This window comes from Mirounga leonina, unplaced genomic scaffold (assembly GCF_011800145.1).
Source record: "Mirounga leonina isolate KUSES-001 unplaced genomic scaffold, KU_Mleo_1.0 Mir_201, whole genome shotgun sequence".
In the NCBI taxonomy this organism is placed as follows: domain Eukaryota; kingdom Metazoa; phylum Chordata; class Mammalia; order Carnivora; family Phocidae; genus Mirounga; species Mirounga leonina.
In genome coordinates, this window is record NW_023270504.1 from 10,468,717 (window position 1) to 10,487,978 (window position 19,262).

The window sequence follows — 19,262 nt, forward strand, 5'->3', positions numbered from 1 at the left end:
GTGAAAATATCTTTGATAAACAGTAGAGTTTAATTCCTAATCTTAATTAGCTTTCTCATAGCAACCTTAATTACAAAAGAGACCAGACAAGTAAATATAAATGTCTTGTACAAATAGTCTTTTTACTAGAAAACCTTGAGGCTCATAAATTCTAAACAAGTAGTATGATCTGTGGATATGAAGGACTGACAATTTTTATTTTACTTTTTAATACCCCATATTTATTGTTCCCTTAAGATGCATCCCTTCAAATATTTTGTATCGTTTTAAAAATGCATTCTGCTATGCTTAAAATTTAACATGAGGAGTAAATATTAAAAACAAGTATTTAGGAGAGCAATTAGTGGAAGTTATAAGTTAAATGTCATGGTCCAGAATTTTAAAAAGTTCATATTCAGAGTGTTTATTTTTGTAGAATTGTTTCAAGAATAATTACGCTGCTTCGCTTATTACTTTGACTTCTCTTTTTTGTTAATCCTTTTTATACACTGCTCCCCCAAAGTAAGATGGACTGCAAGATTTCCTCCCCCTTGCTCTATTTTTTTCCAGTTTTTCCCTTGGAGAGACAATTCTGGGCTTGAGCTGCTGCCTATTATAGTGCAAAGACCAAATAGTGTAACAAAAGATATTTAACCATGACTCAGTTTCCTATTTTATAAAACAAGAAGAATAAATATATGGACTCAGAGCATTGTGGAAGAAGTCAATGAGAAATAATTACAATTATTGGTTAACTCTATACCTGTGTTTCAAAGAACATACTGCCTTAGTTACTTCCGCAAAAGTTCTGTATATTCTGATAACTTATTTCTTTTTTAAAATCTCACAATCAACAAAGATTTATTTCTAAAACTGAATTTCATATTTTTCTCCAAATTGGCCTTTCTTTCTAATTTTTATATTTTTCTTATTAGCAGTATTGTTCTCTTAATTATACAGTCCAGTAATCTGTTTATCTTTGAATTACTGCCCTCACTCATTCTCCTTTTCTGGTCCCCACTATCAGTTACTAATTTCTGAGGGTTTTTCTTTCTAAAATACAGTTTTTTTGATGATGTTACTCTGTGGCTCACAAACTATCACCAGCTCCCTTCTGCCTTCGGTTTCACTTTCAGATTTTGCTTAGCCATTAAATAATACATTATATGTTAATAACAGAATTAAAAAAAATAAAAGTGATAGGATTTAACCAGAATCACCGTCTGGCCCGTCTTTCATCCTTATCTGCATTTACTTCTCCTAGAGTCTCCTACTTTAACTAAACCATTCTACTCACCATCCCATATCATTCTATAAATTTCTTGAATTTGTTAATGTCATTTTTCCTGTCTGGAATCTTCTCTTCTTCTCTGTGTCTGTTGACATCCGACCCATCCTTCATTACCCTGTTGAATTCTCGTAATTTGTAGGAAGCATTCTCTGATTATTTTAGTGAGACATCATCTCTCTATTGTCTGTCTCTCATAGTACTCACATTTATAAAAAGTCATTTACCTTAAAATATTTATCGATTTCTTAATTACATTGTTATCTGCAGGCACATGGTAGTCTTCCAATAAATGTTTTCCATTAACGAATGAATGGATGAGTGGGTATATGACTTCTATTTCCATCTAAACTGTATTTCCTTAGCGGTGAAGCAGAAGGGTCTTCGTATCTAAGTCGCCTGTTTCCTCCATAACGTAAAGATAAATTGCCTGGCACAAAATAGACACTCATGCAACTCATGTATTTATTCATAGAAAAATACACTGTGTGCCATGTGCTAGGAATTGTGCTGCCATATAATTAATGGTATCTCATTCAGCATAGAGGATTAGACTATTTGGGGAGAAAAAAAACACAGCACAAGTTGGAAAGAACTTTATCATGCAATCATATCTTTAGCATTAATCTTGGAAAAATCAGGTAAAATAGTCACAAATAGACCTGTACTTACTGAAATCTTATTAAGTGCAAGACATGCTGCATGCCATGAGAAATTCAAGAAATTTAAAAAATTATATTCCTGCTTTTCAAGTGTTCGTGTTCTAGCTTTAGACACTATGTACTAAGAAGAAAAGAAAGGAAAACTATTGAATGAGTGTCACAGGTTATAATGATGTTCAGTTTTCATGTGGACTAATAATAAAAGTTGATGATGTAGTTTGAGGTGGGGTGAAGTCACTTTAGCTGTGATGGCAAGGGAAAGCTTTGTAGAGAAGTTGGAATTTGAGTTTGTTCTTTATAGATCTTTTTTTTTGAAATTTTTATACATAACTGGAAACCTTAAAAGAAATAATACCATCATTCCAAAAGAATATCCAGTAGAAGGCACTGCTTCCTAGGACTTTATCTCTGAATTAATCAAAGGTTAAGATATCTAGAGAAGAAAGAAACTATTACATAAGGAGAGCAATTCCCATTCTAAGTCTTCCATTTTATGTTTGTTCCATATATGAATTCCTTTCACTTTGTATATGCTTTCATTTTTTAGAATTGCATCAAAGAACATATTCTAAAGCAGCAAATAGGTGATTCCTCAGTAATAGGTCTGGTAATAATTAACAATGTAGCAGTCTTCCATAAAGCTACTTAATGTTTATAGTTCTTTACATACACATTTTAAAAATAACTATAAGATTTTTTCACTAATATTTTAAAAACCTAATTTAACCAGGTTTACCAATTCTTTTACATAGAAATTATTTAAAAGGATACTGTTAGCACTGAGCTGAATTTCCTTTTTTTTCTGACAATATTAGGATATTTTCTAAATATGCTTGCCCCGTAAAATAGATCTTACAACTACTCATAGTTAGAATAGTAAGAGAGTTGGTTTTAGATGGTAGCTTTTATGAAACAAGTATTTGTTGAAAAACAACCATCTTCAGAAAGGATTCTAAGTCCTGGGGACGTAGCTGTAAACAAAATCTGCCCTCCTTGGGTCTTATACTAGGAGAGACAATAAGTAAGTCGGTGGGATGAGGTGCTAAAAAGAGCAAGGAGGTGCTGGTTTAGGAGGAGCAACCAAGGAAGGCTTCACTGGGAAATGATGTTGGCACTAAATGAGGGTAGGGAACAGGCAAGGGTGTATCTGGGTTGGGAAGGTTTCAGACTGAGAAAATACCAACTGTGAAAGAAATATGTGTACACTGTGGATTAGTTTCCCGTTGCTTTTGTAACAATTAGCACAAGTTGAGTGGTTTAAACAATACAAATTTATTCGTTGACAGTTCTGGAGGTCAGAAGTCTTGCAATCAAAACGTTGGCAGGGCTCATTCCTTCTAGAGGTTCTAAGGGAGAATCTATTTCATCACCTTTTCTAGCTTCTAGAGGCCACCTTTATTCCTTGGCTCATGGCCCCAATTCATCCATTTTCAAAGCCAGCTACCTAGTATCGTTCAGTCTCTCCCTCTGACTCTGATCCTCCTGCCTCCCCTCTTTATAGGGACCTTTATGATTACTTTAGGCCCACCCAGAATATCCAAAATAATTTCCTCATATCAAGATCCTTAACTTAATCACATCTGCAAAGTCCCTTTTGCTTTGTAAAGTAAACATATTCACAGGCTTCAGGGATCACAATTGGGACATCTTGAGTGAGGAGCATTATTCTGACTAGTGCAAATGTCTTGCAACCTTGACTGTGCATTAGAATCATCTGGGAGCTTTAAAAAATTCTGATGCTCCGTCTCCACTCCAGAACCAATAACATTAGAATGTCTGGCAGTGGGTCTCAGGCAGCAGTACTTTTTAAACCTCTCCATGTAATTTTAGTTTGCAACCAAGTTTGAGAATCCATGGTTTAGTTTACGTTGCAGTCTCGTACCCTTTACCTTACCCCTAAGTTGGCTGTACATGTCTGAGTACAACTGGGGACATTCTACTTACAGAGTGCTGACAGTGCACACAGAGAGCCCTTAGCCAATCGTCAAGGACTCCAGGAGTTTTTAAATTACTTTCACATGTGGACTAGAGTGGCCTGATTGTGCAGATTGCTATAAGGACAAGTAAAGGAAGAGTGACTCCATGTAAAAACAAGATGCCCCTTATAAGGGAGGCTGTTTCTTATCTATTCCATGCATGTAACTTAGCAAGTCCAGGAATGCTACAGACTCAAGCTAGGGTTTAGTTCATATTCCTCGATGTCCTTTTTTCCTAAGTCAGCTTGAAACTTAAATTTACATTGTACTTTCTAAGACTATTTCTGCATCTTTGCTTGTATCATCACTTCCTACATGAAATGCCCTCTCCATTTATCCCAGTTTCCATTTGACCTTCTTTTCCCCCCAAAATCTACTTGGTCAGCCATTCCCGGAAATACTCCAGGGTCCCCCGCTCTTCATGAAGCCCTCAGGTGTTCAGCTGTAGGGCCAATCATTTGGCCCTTAACCTGAACTGTCTTTCATTATTATTTCTCCAAGTCTCCTCCACCAGTGCTTAAGCTTTTTAAAGAAGAGAACTTGAATTACACGTTTTTATTCCCATTAGAGAAGGGTCTTGCACATAGTAAGTGATCAGTAAATGGTTGTTGATGATTTGAAGGTTCAAATTAGACATGTGTTTTTGCCCTGAAATTAGACATCAGTTCTTTCAAGAAGATTTTCTTGTCCACACACAAAACCAAGTTTAAGATTCTATTATATCATCATAGCTCCACAGGTTAGTTTCACACTGGATTATATTTGTCTGTCTCATGTCATATTCTTTGAAGTCTGAGTTTTATTCATGGGCAAGTCTAGCACCTACCACAGGAATGACAAAAATCATCTCTGGATGAATACATAAGAGCATGCTCCAGCCTAGATCCTCAGATTATTTCAAGACAACACAGCATGTCATGTAAGCAAGTGCAGGGATTGGAACCCTATGTATCCCAGATAAACAATACATGGAAAGTTGCAGTGACTTCTTTTTTTTTTTTTAATTATCATACATCTTCCTATATTATTTGTTTTTTTAAGAAGATACAACAATTGTTAATATGCATGGGTAAAACAGAATTTCAACATACGTAAAGCGAACTTCGACGGAAAATAGAAATGTACAATTCCAATGGTAGAACACTTTTCAATAGTAAGAAATTTTTTAATGCAAATCAAAATATGTCTCAAAACAAATGAAAAGGAAAACAAAATATTCCAAAACCTATGGGATGTAGCAAAAGCTGATGTTAGAATGAAATTTATGCTATAAATGCTTGTCTTAAGAAAACATTTCAAATAATGTTTGAACTTAACATTATACCACAAGGAACTAGCAAACTTAACATTATACCACAAGGAACTAGAAAAAGAAGAAACTTAGCTGAAATATAGTAGAGGAAGAAAATAACAAAAAAAAATCAGAAACAGATAAAATAGAGACCAGAATAAATAATAACTTAACATTGAAAGTACTTTGTTTTTGTTTTTTAATGAATGGGACTTTCTTCTGTCCAAAATGAAACAGTTTGGTAGATGAACAAAAACTCAAGAATTAACATTATTGGTGATTTGTTATAAACATTTTTAGAAATACTATGAATCAGACTAAATATCAAGCAGATTGATAGCTCTCTATATAATTTAAGTATTTGTCCTTTTTTTCTTGATTTAGTAGCCTATTTTTTGAACTATGAGCATTTTTATTGCAAAATGGTTTTAAATCTTTAAGACTTCTTTTACCTGAGTTGTATAAAAATATTCTCAACTCCGGCACATTAAGAACATTCTGTAAGTGTCTGAAAATGGAATTGAAATAATCATGAAATATGTAACTCTTTAGGATCAGGTGCCTTCTGGCATCACGACTCCTTCATGTTTAATGTTTTAGACCTTACGCTTTTGCTCCATAGAAAGATATATATATAGAAAGAGACTGTTTGGGGGGGGCGCCTGGGTGGCTCAGTTGGTTAAGCGACTGCCTTCGGCTCAGGTCATGATCCTGGAGTCCCGGGATCGAGTCCCGCATCGGGCTCCCTGCTCAGCAAGGAGCCTGCTTCTCCCTCTAACCCTCCCCCCTCTCATGTACTCTCTCTCTCTCATTCTCGCTCTCTCAAATAAATAAATAAATCTTTAAAAAAAGAAAAAAAGAAAGAGACTGTTTATCCAGTGGTATAGAAAGGTAATTTAGATGTTGAAATGACTAGATGTTTTGAGAAGAGTAGCAGTGTCTTAACTATTTATCATCTCTACCTTATATCTACTTTTGGACTTTCAATTTTCATAATCATTATTAATAATGCTATTAATAAAGTAGAAATCAGCAAAAAAGTCATGCTTTCTATGAAGGTCAGAGAACTGCATTAACTTGGGAAAGGCCAGCTGATCTAGCTTTCTGCTTTAATAACCCAGAGACTAGCTTTTGCCAATAGCCTGGAGTTTTTGGATAGTAAGAGACTTATTGTACATAAGACTGAGGTAGACACTGAATACCAATTTATTAATTTCACCAACAGTGATAATGCCTATGCAGACCATAAATACTATGGCTATGTATAAATGTATAATCTCCTTATAGTCAAACTACATGTAAAACAAGAAATAATTAAAAGTCCTTTTATTGATTTACTCTGATAAATCACAAAGACCTTAAATATTTTAAATCTGTTCTGTCAGCCCACTCTCTACATGACAATCAGAAGTTTGTTTGGAGAGCATGGAAGCAGAGCAGTAGAAGTTAATATCGCTAGTGTGTGGAGTTATTACATATAGTTTAATTTTTCCATTTGGTGATAGATGTGGTATTGCCAGTGAGACTAGGACTATTCTAGCTCCAGCCCCTTCCTTCCTTTCTCCATACTTAAGAGTATACTCGGAGTAAACCTTAGTAATGAGATCAGAAAAACTGAAGATACCTGAAATGTGATGGCCCAGTCTACTTCTCTTTTAGATGAGCCACCAACATTTTCTCCTCTTTCTCTGTTCTTCAGCTGCTCAAGACTTCTTGCTATTCATATTTCTTCTTTGCACTCGCTAATACATCTGATCAGTTTATTGTTAAGTATGACTGACCAAGGAGCATTTCTCTTATCAGGGCATTTTTTATTTCATGTTGATTTTACAGGTTAACTCTTAGGATGTAATTTGCTTTCCTCATCTTGGAGTTTTTTGGGTTTTTTTGTTTTTGTTTTTTGGGTTTTTTGGGGGCGGTTAGGTAACACTGTAGTTTTAAAGTAAACAACACCTATTGTTTACTGAGTGTCTACTCTGTGCTAAATGCTCTACAAGTCATTTTTCATATGGTACACAGTTTATTCTCAAAGAGCATTCCAAGTAGATATTACATCTCCCTTTAAAGATGAGTAAATTGAGATAGATTAAAGCTAAGTCTCACAGCTAGTAAGTAGCAGAATCAGTATTTGAATCCATGTTTGTCTGATTCCAAAGCCCTAATTTTTTTTCTACTGTGCTATTATTTCTTGATAATGTATCTTCAGTACTTGAAAACACTGTTCTTTTGAAACTTTTCACAGTAAGAATAGTATTATTTGGCAATGATTAGAGGCATCTCTTTAGTAGTAAATTTCAAATTTAAAAATCAGTGATATATATGAAAGAAGTGGTGTGGCCGTTAATGCTTTCCTGCCTCCTCTCTCACTGGTCTAGAATAAGAATGGATGATTCTGTAAACACTCTTTGTTTGTTGAGCAAAAATAACAACTTTCCCAAGGTCAGATCAAGTTGCAAATACAAGAGGGTTTTTTTTTTTTTTAATTAAAAATTTTAACTCTATACTGCTTCTATGAGAAACTTGTAGTGAAAGGAAAGGGAGCTCTCTATTTAATGAAGAATATTTGCCAATTATTTTTAACCTCTGATAGTATTCTTAGTCAGACTCAAATACCAAAAAAAGTGTTTAATTTTTAAGTGTCTATGTGCATTTCCTTATAGGCATTAGCTCATCAAAACAAAACATCTTCCTTTGATTTTTCCCTCTTACTTAGGTCTTCTAAGGGGCAAATAAGTCTGAGAATCCACATCTAAGTCTTTCGTAGAATGTGGAAATTAAAACTGAAATATTTTTATATTTTCACTTTTTTTTTACCACTTTGCATGTTTGATATTAAAAATGAATGGGGAGGTGAGGAAAGAAAAATTCCCAAATGTTTCAAGATTCACAGCAATTGCAAAATTTATTCAATTCCTAATAAGCTTTAAGCAAATATCAAACTTTTGGTCATGGAGTCTGTGGTTTCCTTATAACCAATATTTCTACAATTCATAATAATCATACTTTTAATGAAATGCAAATTTGTTATAATGGCAGTCGTTCATTTATTTTGTTTATCTTTTGATGAAAGACATTTTAGTTCTTTCCCTTCTTTTAACTGCCAACAGTATTTGCTATTCATAGATGTTCTGTCTTCAATAAGGTCTATCAAAGTGTAAAACTAGATGGGTATTTTCCTTCCCTTTAAAATGGAATGGTCTTTCATTATGCAGTGTTCTTAGGTGAATTCTCTTGTTTAAGAACCCAGAATACAAGAGAGTGCTATATTAGTGTATTATTCTCACAACAAACAAGCACTGTTCTGTTGCTACCTGCTTGGCCATTGTTTCTGATTGTGTGTGCTTTGCAGTGGTATTTGGATGGTTTCCTGCTCTCTGCCAGCACAAAAAGGCATTTCTGTTACAATGGCCCCTAACCACACAATGACGGCATTAAGGATTTATGTGGAGGTTTCATTATTTTCTCCTCTTTTGTTCCTTCCAGGATGTCTTCCAAGCGACCAGCCTCTCCGTATGGGGAAGCAGATGGAGAGGTAGCCATGGTGACAAGCAGACAGAAAGTGGAAGAAGAGGAGAGTGACGGGCTCCCAGCCTTTCACCTTCCCTTGCATGTGAGTTTTCCCAACAAGCCTCACTCTGAGGAATTTCAGCCAGTTTCTCTGCTGACGCAAGAGACTTGTGGCCATAGGACTCCCACTTCTCAGCACAATACAATGGTAGGTTTCTCATGGTCTCTTGTGCCTTCACTCACTCTTTGACCAGTCTACTCTTCTAATAGTTTGGCTTCAGTCCTTTGCTTTGTAATTATAATTATAATTATCATCTAACAGCCAGACACAAGATTCACTCCTAACATCTTAGAATTCCTTATAAGTAAATTGATTCCAGTAGGAAGTATATGACATGCTATTTTTTTCTCTTTTTTGTTTTTCATGAATTTTGCTTTTGAGACACAATTTAATTAGGAGAAAACACATGTACATATAAGAATAATGTTCAAGTAACACATTTAAAGTTAGTCAGCATGACAGTTAGATGTCATAGTATTTCTAATAAAAGGTTTTTCTAGATAGAGTTACAACGTACTTTGAACATCTCCACCATGATAAATCAATGTTTTTCAATTTTTTGCTTTGCCCAGATTGGATTCCAGTATTCCTTTACAGTACTCAGAATATTACAGGAGAATGTATTTCGTAGAAACTATATTTTTTTAATATGACTGAAATACTTTCTAACTCAGTCTCATTCATTCTGTTGTTTTGATAATTCAGTAATTATCTGGTGCATCCTATTCCAGAATTTGCAACTCAGGATAATTTATCTGCCCCTTCATCCTGGCGTCTGGATCATTGTCATTGCAGAAGATCAGGAAACTGTGGTTTCACGGATGAGAGGGAAGAAGGCAACATAGCATCTTTGGCTGAAGCTTAAAAGCACGCACACACACAAACACACACACACACACAGAGTCGCCAGTAAGGCTTTTAGGTCCTTCTTAGGAACTTAAATACACAGAATCAACATGTTGGCAAGGTAGCAGGGAACTTAGCTGCCAGGAAAGCCACACTCGCCTTTTCAACATGGCTGCTTGGGTACATGTCATGGTTTTGTGACCTTCTCCTCTTCTACTTCAAGGATGGTAGGGCCATTAATTTGAACCAGATTACACCCTGTTTCCTCATACCATCTCATTCTTTTGAAGACGACTCTGATTCTGTGAAATCCTTTTTTTTTTTCCGCTTTCTCTAGAAAATTATTACATATCATAAATGTGCTTGGTATTGAAATATGTTCACTTATTTATGTTATTGCATTACTGTATGTAGAACTAAATCAACAAGAAGAATCAGGTATCTCCTAATAATTGTGAAATGGATGCTATGTTTTGTCACTCACATTAGATTTAAATGCTCTTTCAACACTTTAAGCCTCATAGGTCAAAATTTCACTGGGTGGATTACTATATGCCAAGATTTTCCCTTCAAGGATTGTATTTCTGCTAACACTATGTAACACTTATATAGATGTGGCATTTTAGTCACATTATGTATATTAACTCATGTGACCTTCACAATAATACAGTGGCGTGTTATTATTAGTCTCATTTTATAAGTGAGGAAACTGAGGCACACAGAGGTTAAATAATTTGCTTCAGATCACAGCTGATACAGAGGAGAACCAGGGTTGTTTACCCAGACATTATGGAGTCCATGCTTATAAATATTATAAGCTCTTCACAAGAGCACGTGCATATTTTATTGTCTGATTATCTCTTTGTTGGCAAGCTAAATCATATTATCCATAATTCCTACTTTTTTTTTCTCTACTGTGAGTTTATATTACCTATGTGCAATGATACAACTTTTTGGGCTCCTCTCATAAGGGTTAAACCTAGGATAAGAAAGGGGGAAAATGGTAGTACACAGTTCAACAGGGTAAGGAGATCATACTCTCCATTTGGCATTGCATCACTGCTAATGCCTTTTCTTTCTCAGTATCTTGACCATTGCCTTCTCTTAGGGAGTGCTTCTTGGTTTGGTTTTCCTGTGGTACTACTCTAAGCATAAACACAGATTTGAAGGAATGAATATAAATAGTTATAACCCGAAGAATACCACAAAAATAAAGGAGAGATTATTTTAAGTATACTCAAAGATGCGTATAAGAAAATTATATTAAATTACATTCTGTAGCTGGAATGAGGGATCCTGTGATGCAGGATGTTAGTGAAAATGAAACCAGTTTGTAAGGAAGAACTCAGTTCAACTAGATACAAACTATGAATTGCCTACTTTGTACCAAGTTTCTTGTTGTTATTGTGGGGCACTATGGAAACAGATTTGAATAAAACACAACTCCTTCTCTCAAGCAACTTCATGTAGAGCAATAGTTCTTAGGCAGGGCCTATGGGATCTTCTGAAAATGAATGGAGAATTCTGTATTATGCATACGAGTGAGTAAGATTATGGTTTTCATCAGATTCTCAGACCGATCTCAGGATACAAATGGTTTAAGTATGTTTTAGTGACATGCTGACACTTGCTCTTATATATATCAAATTGGTTTCTAAATATGTTCCTGCCTGAAATGTTTCTTGATTCCATCAGGTTTTCACCTCTTAAGTAGACAGTTGGAAAAGTCTCTCATATGATCTCAGATTTTTAGCCTCTCCTCTCTCCTGTCTTTCTTTCAGTATCCACAGGATTGTTTCCCTGACAATTGAGTTGGATTGTTTACTTTGGGAACTGTGTGTCCTTGTTTTTATAGGAATTAGTCTAAAACTCATTGTCTTAGCATAAAACTTTGTATAAAGTAGCACCAAACTATGGCCTTGGTCTTCTCTCCTGTCATTTCTCGCCATGGACCCACTATTCTTGTCGTGCCAAGTTTTTCATGCATGTTCAGAAATATACCAGGTGATCTTGCATGACACAGCTTTATTCTGGAAAACGCTCTCTTTTCATATTTTACCTTCCTAGTGAATTGCATATAATTATGTCTAATTATATTATATGATATATTAATATAGAATGTTAATATACAATCACTATATATTAATATATAATTAATATAGAATACATAGAATATAATATATGTTTGTATTTCTGATACCTAGCATATAATAGACAACATATGATTATTGATTAGATGGCAGAATTCATATGGATGATTAAATAGTAAATATGTTTTGGGCAAAGTCATTAAGACTATTCATGGTGAATATGCTGATTTTCTAGAAATTTAAGAACTAAAATAGAATGTATTAATGTAGTATACTCAGAAAGCAGAAAGTATGTGTAGTAGCCATGATATAGTCACTGGTTAATGTGATTGATATATTTTATTCATTTATCAAAATGATTGAATATATTTATAGAATTGTTATTCAACACAAATCATTGCACTTTATCTGGGTAGTAGGCCATTGTAATGTTCACTTAACAGAAACTTTTATTTCAGTAGGAAAATACATTTTTTTTCTGTTCGGTGTATTTGAAAACGGAGACAATATTTCATGGTCTCCATATCATAGAGTTCAATTTAAGGAAAAAAAAAACAGGTTTCCAGATTTCATTGCCTATTTATATGTGACATTCATACTCTATTCCTAAATTAAAAAAGGAATGAGAGGTCCACATTTTATATTGCCAATATAGTTTAGAGACAAAGTAAAACTGATGAGTAATCCCTGTAAGGCTGGCTTGAAGTTATGGAGAGATGCTCTCAGTATAACATTTAGGTTGGAAAATATTTTCTGAGATAAAAGTTCTGTACACTTCAAAACTGTTGCCATATAAAGATTTTGAGGAATTAGGGTTGTTTGTTCACATGCAGGGTATGCAAGTGTTTGGAATTGGGTCAGGTGAAGATGTAATTCTTCCCTTCTGAAGTTGTGTTTATTGCCTGAATATTTTGGAGAAATAAATTAAGTGCCTTACTAAGAGCAACTTCCATTAGCAGTACTGATATGAATACGGTAAGTCTATCTATCCTTGGAATGGTTTACTTACTATTCAGGGTGCATTACAGATCAACTGTCTTAAGCTGTTGTTGTTTTTTTAATTGTCAGATTTCTAGCCAATATAAGATTGAGACATAGATATGAAAAAGACTGATTCTGTGGTTTCCTTCTCTCAAGCTCTCATAATCTTGCCAAGCAATCAATGGCAAATTTTGATTCCCATGTAATCTTCAAAAAGGTGAAAGGCAAGGTTGTAAAGTCTGATTCTGACATGAGTGGAAAGGCAGTTTGGGACTTTATTTTTACGGAAGATCAGATCTACCCGTCCTGTCCCTTTCCCCCCTTTTTAAACATGGGTGTGGAGGCTGTCACTTTAGAGTTTCAGAGATAAGCAAGAATCACTATAATTTCTTGCTCATTTTTAATAATAGTTCTGATACAAATGAATTTATTTCATGATGCAAAGAACTATTGAGAACATATCTTCATGTCAATCAATGTGATTATATATGAGCACCAGAAAGGAATAGAGTGAGTATGAAGAGAAATCAAGGGGCAGCTTGAGAGGCAGCCAACGGACTCTGTGGTCGCCATTTTGGTGCTCGTTTTCTGTCTGGTTGCATACTACTTCTGCTGGCTAGATTGTTGTTCTAGTGTCAAACGTGATGTGAAATGAAAGGCTTGACCGCCTGTGGTTACTGAATAGTCAATTGTCTCTTTTTTTCTTTTTTTTCTTTTCCACAGAAGGTATACACTTATCTTAGCCAAACTCTCTTTTGACTTCTTAAAATCCTCTTGAGTTGAATGAATTGTTTTGTATAACTATAGAGTGGCCGCCTCCCAACACTGATTTTTAAAATATGTAATTATTTATTTTAACAGTACAGTATTCTTATTAAAAAATAACTTGAGTTGCTCACTTTATAGATAGCTGAATTTCATATGAAATAAAGACTGTGTATAAGTTTTTAACATTTATTTTTATTTTTTTTATTTTTTTAAAAGATTATTTATTTATTTATTTGGCAGAGAGAGGCACAGCGAGAGAGGGAACACAAGCAGGGGGAGTGGGAGAGGGAGAAGCAGGCTTCCCGTGGAGCAGGGAGCCCGATGTGGGACTCGATCCCAGGTCCTTGGGATCATGACCTGAGCCAAAGGCAGATGCTTAACGACTGAGCCACCCAGGCACCCCCTAATTTTTTAACATTTAAAGATCCATTGGATTTGGAAGTTTTAATATGTTTTAGTATCTCATTTAATGTTTATACTGATAATATTTTCCGGAATTGTTTAAGAAAAAACCTCTGGATACATAGTGTTTGGGGCTTAATAATTTGATTTATCTTAATGTAAATGTGTTTAAACATTGCAGAGACACTAGTTATCATAAAGCAACATTCAGTGTGAGTCAGTTTCTTCCTGACGTCCATCAAAAGAAGACAAAAGTGTCTTTTTAAATCGGATCTTTTGTAGAAGTTGGCATATAGCTGGGAACCAAGTATGACATTACAGCAAGGCTCCAATGTGTAAAATCCAGCCTTAAACAGTGAAGGATTCATAGAATGCATGTCAGAGAGAGGCTTTTACTTACTCAGGTTCACTGTCAACTCGTGGGATTATTTATTTACCTCCAAATAATTTTAATTGCTATATTATAGTTGTGTCTTGAAATACTCTTTATATGCTTTGCTTATAACCTAATGTTACTAGTAATGTATTTTCAGTGTTTGACGAGGATAATATTACATATAAAGTCCTGTTCAGATAATATACAAAAGAAAAAAGAAAAATGCATGTGTTATTTAAAAATAAGTCACAGAATAGGACCTTAATTATGGTATGGTGAAGCTTCCTATTTCTATATAGGAGTTTTTATAGGCTTTTAAATTTCTGTTTACCTTAGTACATCAGACTTAGCGTAAGTTATTGTGATGGTATAATGCATACTGTTGTTAACACCAGCGTGGTTATTGTGCCAGTTCTAATAATGAGAATTTCATTGTTTAGGGAGAGCAGTCTCCTACACTCTAGACAAAAGTGTAATTACTTTTGAACGATGTGGAATGTGCTCAGTTTAATAGCATGGAGGATAGGTTCAGAAAGATTCAGATAAAGTAAGCTTGGGAGCCATATGCGTAGCGTGGCAGGATAAAATTATGATGGTAGGCAGTGTAATTCTACACACACGTACCCGATTTCACACAGTTTATCTATAAACTGTTGTTTCTGTAAGAGATAGGCTTGCTTATCGGAACAAGGCCAATTCAGTTGAAACCAGGTGAAAATGGTGACAAGTTTATATTTGTTTCTTATGGTAAATTGATGTTTATCATACAATGAAATTACATTGTTACAAACATTATTCTGTAAATGGTGTCAGAAAATACCACATGAAGCTGTTTATCTAGATAGAATCCAAGGCTTGTGTTTGATTGTAAGTGGTTCAGTCTTTATACTTGCATTGTTTCTGAAAATTACCCCCAGGGCTAGCAGGAATGAGGACATGTGAAAAACAATCAGTTGGGGTTCATCAAAGCCACTGGATAAGTTGTGCAATAGATCGTGTTATCCCGTTGCCTCACAATTCCATTCCTTCTGGTTGGGGGAGGGTTGAATATTAAATGGAGAAAACCTTGATTCATATGATGTCCATAGTATCTGAAGTACTACTGTTGAGTTTAAAATTAACTGGGCCTTGAGAAATTAAGGAATGTACTCTCCCATGGTGAGGAAAAACGTGCTACGTGGGAGCTGCGAGCTAGTTCAGGATACTTGATGAGGGTCTACTGTTAGCGTCCCCACAAAGTGCTGTGCAGTGACAGGTGAATAAACAAGACCTTCCTAAGGCTGTAGTAATGGGGGGAAATGTGTTTGCTTAAGAAGATTTGGCCTAATGAATTTAATGACTTTCATTTAATAGGTTGTGGAAAGATTCAACTCAAATATATACAATTCAGCAGTAATAGAGAAATGAGTAAGAATTCTTCCTTCTTATAACTTTTTGTATAGTATGGAGATAAGATGAGCACAAAATCGTCATAATTTTGTATAAAATATTAGAATGCTGAAACGGGCTAACAAGTGCTAAGGAGATTCACAGTTGAAAGATATCTCATTTGCGGGTATCAAAAACAGATTAATTTGAAATTGCTTCCACAAGAAAATTAGATTCCAAGATACTAAAAATATATAGACACATTGGATCAATTATCATTATACAAGGTCTTCAGTTTATACTTAAGCATAATTTTGCTTTTGCCACATTTTTTTCCCCAGAAGAAATAACTAAGAAAGAAGAAAAGAGAAAGTTAAAAAACAAAAAACAAAAAACAAAACTAAAGACTAAGTGTACTGTAAAGATCTTAATATAAAATATGGGGAAGTTAATGAAATACATGTCTCATATTCATAATAATACCAACAAATACTTGAGTTATTGGGGTTTTAAATGTTTCTTTTCTTTATCTGGGTGACCACCTTCGATGAAGTGGAAAGAATGATGAAATACTTGGCTAGGATATTGGAAATAGCGAGGACACGAAGAAGCAGTGCTGGAAACTTACTCTAATGGTGTTCCTGACTTTATGGAATGGATAGGTGTCCATGTTTATCTCATTTGCTATTCTTGGACCTGCGTAATAGAATCATTTGTATTTGGAAGTTAAAAATAATGCAGAGTTTGGGGGCTAACCTTTATTTTGTATCTTAGATGTTTTGTTTTCAATTCTTCCACATTTTCTTCCTTTGATTCTTTTCCTTGTTTGCTCCTCTTTTTCCTTTCATTTTGCTTCTATCAGAAAACATTCTTCTTATTTATGTATTTATTTTTATTATGTTACGTTAATCACCATACATTACATCATTAGTTTTTGATGTAGTGTTCCATGATTCATTGTTTGCGTATAACACTCAGTGCTCCATCAGAAAACATTCTTAATGGCTCTCTTGTGGATCTCAATGGAGTCATTATCAGGAAGGAAGACAGGGTTGGAGAATCAGCACCATTGTGCTCTGATATACACTTCCTTCTTATTTACATATATTACCTCTTGGGGGCTTGCCAAACTTCCTGCAGTCAGCCTAGGTTTCTCTTACTGTATGTGATTAATAAAGGTCAGTTGGTTCTATGACAAAACTTTCACCGATTTTTAGTTAGTTCTTCACAGAACTATGTGGCATATTTATTCAGTTTATTCAGAAATCACATTCTTTTACTTTTCTTTCATGATCCAGCATTGATAGTAGATTATAATTTTATATTTAATGTACTTACTGGGGAAAAAAAAGGACTTAGAACTCTATATTGGTTCTGAAATTATTTTTTGAAATCAGGCTTATCATTGAATCCAAATGTCTGGGACCTGGTGCTTTAGCGGATTCTTTATGGTCTTTGGGTGCCTGTACTAGCTTTTACATTTTAAATTATTTGACAGCGTCTGTCACTGTTTTCAATCAGTTCTTGATCATTTCCTTAACTCAATTATTGTTTTTTTGTCTTCATATTTCTTTCCTAAATTTGAGATTTTATAATGATTGGTGGAAAGTAAGAATTGAAGAATGGAGAGTTTTTACATAACTAGAAAGTAATTTTGATGGTAGTGTCAGTGTATTAACTTAATATGAGGGATAATAGCAACGAGTTTGTCATTATTTCTTATTTTGTAATTGCAAAGGGCCATCACTTAAGGGATTCCAAAAGAAATAAGAATTTTGCAGTGTTGATGCCTGAATTCCAGGAATTAGAATGAAATCTCCAAGGCTAGGTCAGTGGGACCTCAAAATATTTCAAATAATACACCATATTTCCTCATGGCTCTATCAGGTAGATACAACTAACCATTGTGCCTAAAAAGAGAGAAATTATCTTTGTATAGCAGCTTCTCTAACAAGCACAAACACTAGCACTTAGTTGGGATCTTAAGAAAGTGAAGTCATAAAAATAATGTAAGGAAGTATTGGGTTTTCATTCTAATTTCTTTTCCTCACATATTTTGGCAATTAGGCTCATATACCTTTCTCTTTTAGAAGTACAGATAAACACAAATACCTGGATTTGACCGGGGGTGGGGGGTAAGTTTTTTAAAAAATAGAGAGGAATTCAATAGTATAGAAAATCTAGTTGGAAGATAGGGGTGAGCTCTTTCAAGAGAAATGTTTCCTTAAGAAATGTCAGTCTGAATTCAAAATGAACACTCTTTGTGCCACATTAGGTGCATTTAAAAGCATTAAGTGCGTTTAAATTCTTTACTTCCTCCAAAAGGTCTGAGATGCCCATAATTCGTACTGGCATTAAAGGTGTCATTAGAACTGGATTCATGACAGTATTTTAATATGTAGCCAGTTTTGATCGTTTCATGTCCCTTTCTCCCCATTTTTTGTTTTAGAAAGTAAATTTTATGTTTTTCTCTCCTCTGCTACCTAGAGGAGAAAGCTGAAAGTTGTTACTTGAAATGGGAAATAAGTGTAAAGCTAACTTAAATTTACAGTTGTAATCAGTTCCTTTGGTTACATATCTCCTTTATACAAAGGCAAAAATGCTTTTTAAAAATTTTCCCCTAAGGGCACCTGGGTGGCTCAGATGGTTAAGCATCTGCCTTCGGCTCAGGTCATGATCCCAGCGTCCTGGGATCGAGCCCCGCATCGGGCTCCATGCTCAGCGTGGAGCCTGCTTCTCCCTCTCCCTCTCCCTCTGCCTCTCCCCCTGCTCATGCTCACTCTCTCTCTCTCTCTCTCTCTCTCTGTACCTCTGTGTCTCAAGTGAATAAATAAAAAATCTTTAAAAAAATAAAATAAAATAAATAAATAAAAATGTTCCCCTAGCCAGTTTTCAGGAATGATCCATGTGAGCAGATGAGGTGTGAATGTAAGGAGAGCAGCCTTGGGCCGCTCTGTGACACTGACATCACATGATAAAGTAAATGAACACAAGTGACTGGATTTTGTGTCTTCTTTAGTCAAGGCTGCTTCTGTGGCAGCAGAGCAAACAATGTTTTCATTATATAGAGAAGCAGTGTTTACTTCAGTGTCTCTTCTTAGCTCTTAAAAATCCAGCCGGTCTCGAGATAAAACAGTTAATCTTGTTGGCCGATAACCCTAAATGAGAGAATAATATTCTAAGAGTGAATAAAAAATTTTAGATGGAGGTAGGATATTAAAAAAGGAGCATCACTACAAAGGTACCATTAAGGAGCTTTTTATTTATGTAGGAATATACAATATGTACCATGTAAAAAGTCCACACCTATATTAATGAGTAACAAAAAAATAGGTTATGATAACTTATAGCATGTGTATACTTAATAATGTGCTAAGCCTGGTAACCACCTCTGGTGCCACTCCTGACCCTTCCCTCTGCGTAAACACATTTCTGGAGAGGGGGAGATTGCTGGGTTGTTCCCAGGCTTTGTGGCAGTGGCTGGCATGCTTTGCACACTAGAGACACAGGAGTCAGAGAACGTGCTTCTTGTGTATCTGAGATTTTGATTTCCCCAGGGTCATCACTAGAATATAAAAGGCAACTTTGAAAGTCTTGTGTGAATATATCTTATAGCCTATCTACAGTCTGATAACTGCAATCCGAATATGGGAGATTTCAAATAGTC

The 19,262-nt window shown here is 35.0% G+C and overlaps 1 protein-coding gene across 5 annotated transcripts in view; it reads left to right on the forward strand.

Annotated features, from left to right (window-relative positions):
- SOX5 (SRY-box transcription factor 5) overlaps positions 1 to 19,262 on the forward strand; it is a 1,007,739-nt gene that overhangs the window by 650,506 nt on the left and 337,971 nt on the right. For all 5 annotated transcript variants that reach the window (XM_035028072.1, XM_035028070.1, XM_035028073.1 and 2 more), the window contains one exon: positions 8,680 to 8,911. In XM_035028072.1, the coding sequence (XP_034883963.1) occupies positions 8,681 to 8,911 (231 nt within the window). In that variant the 5' untranslated portion in view covers position 8,680. The remainder of the gene's footprint in view (positions 1 to 8,679; positions 8,912 to 19,262) is intronic.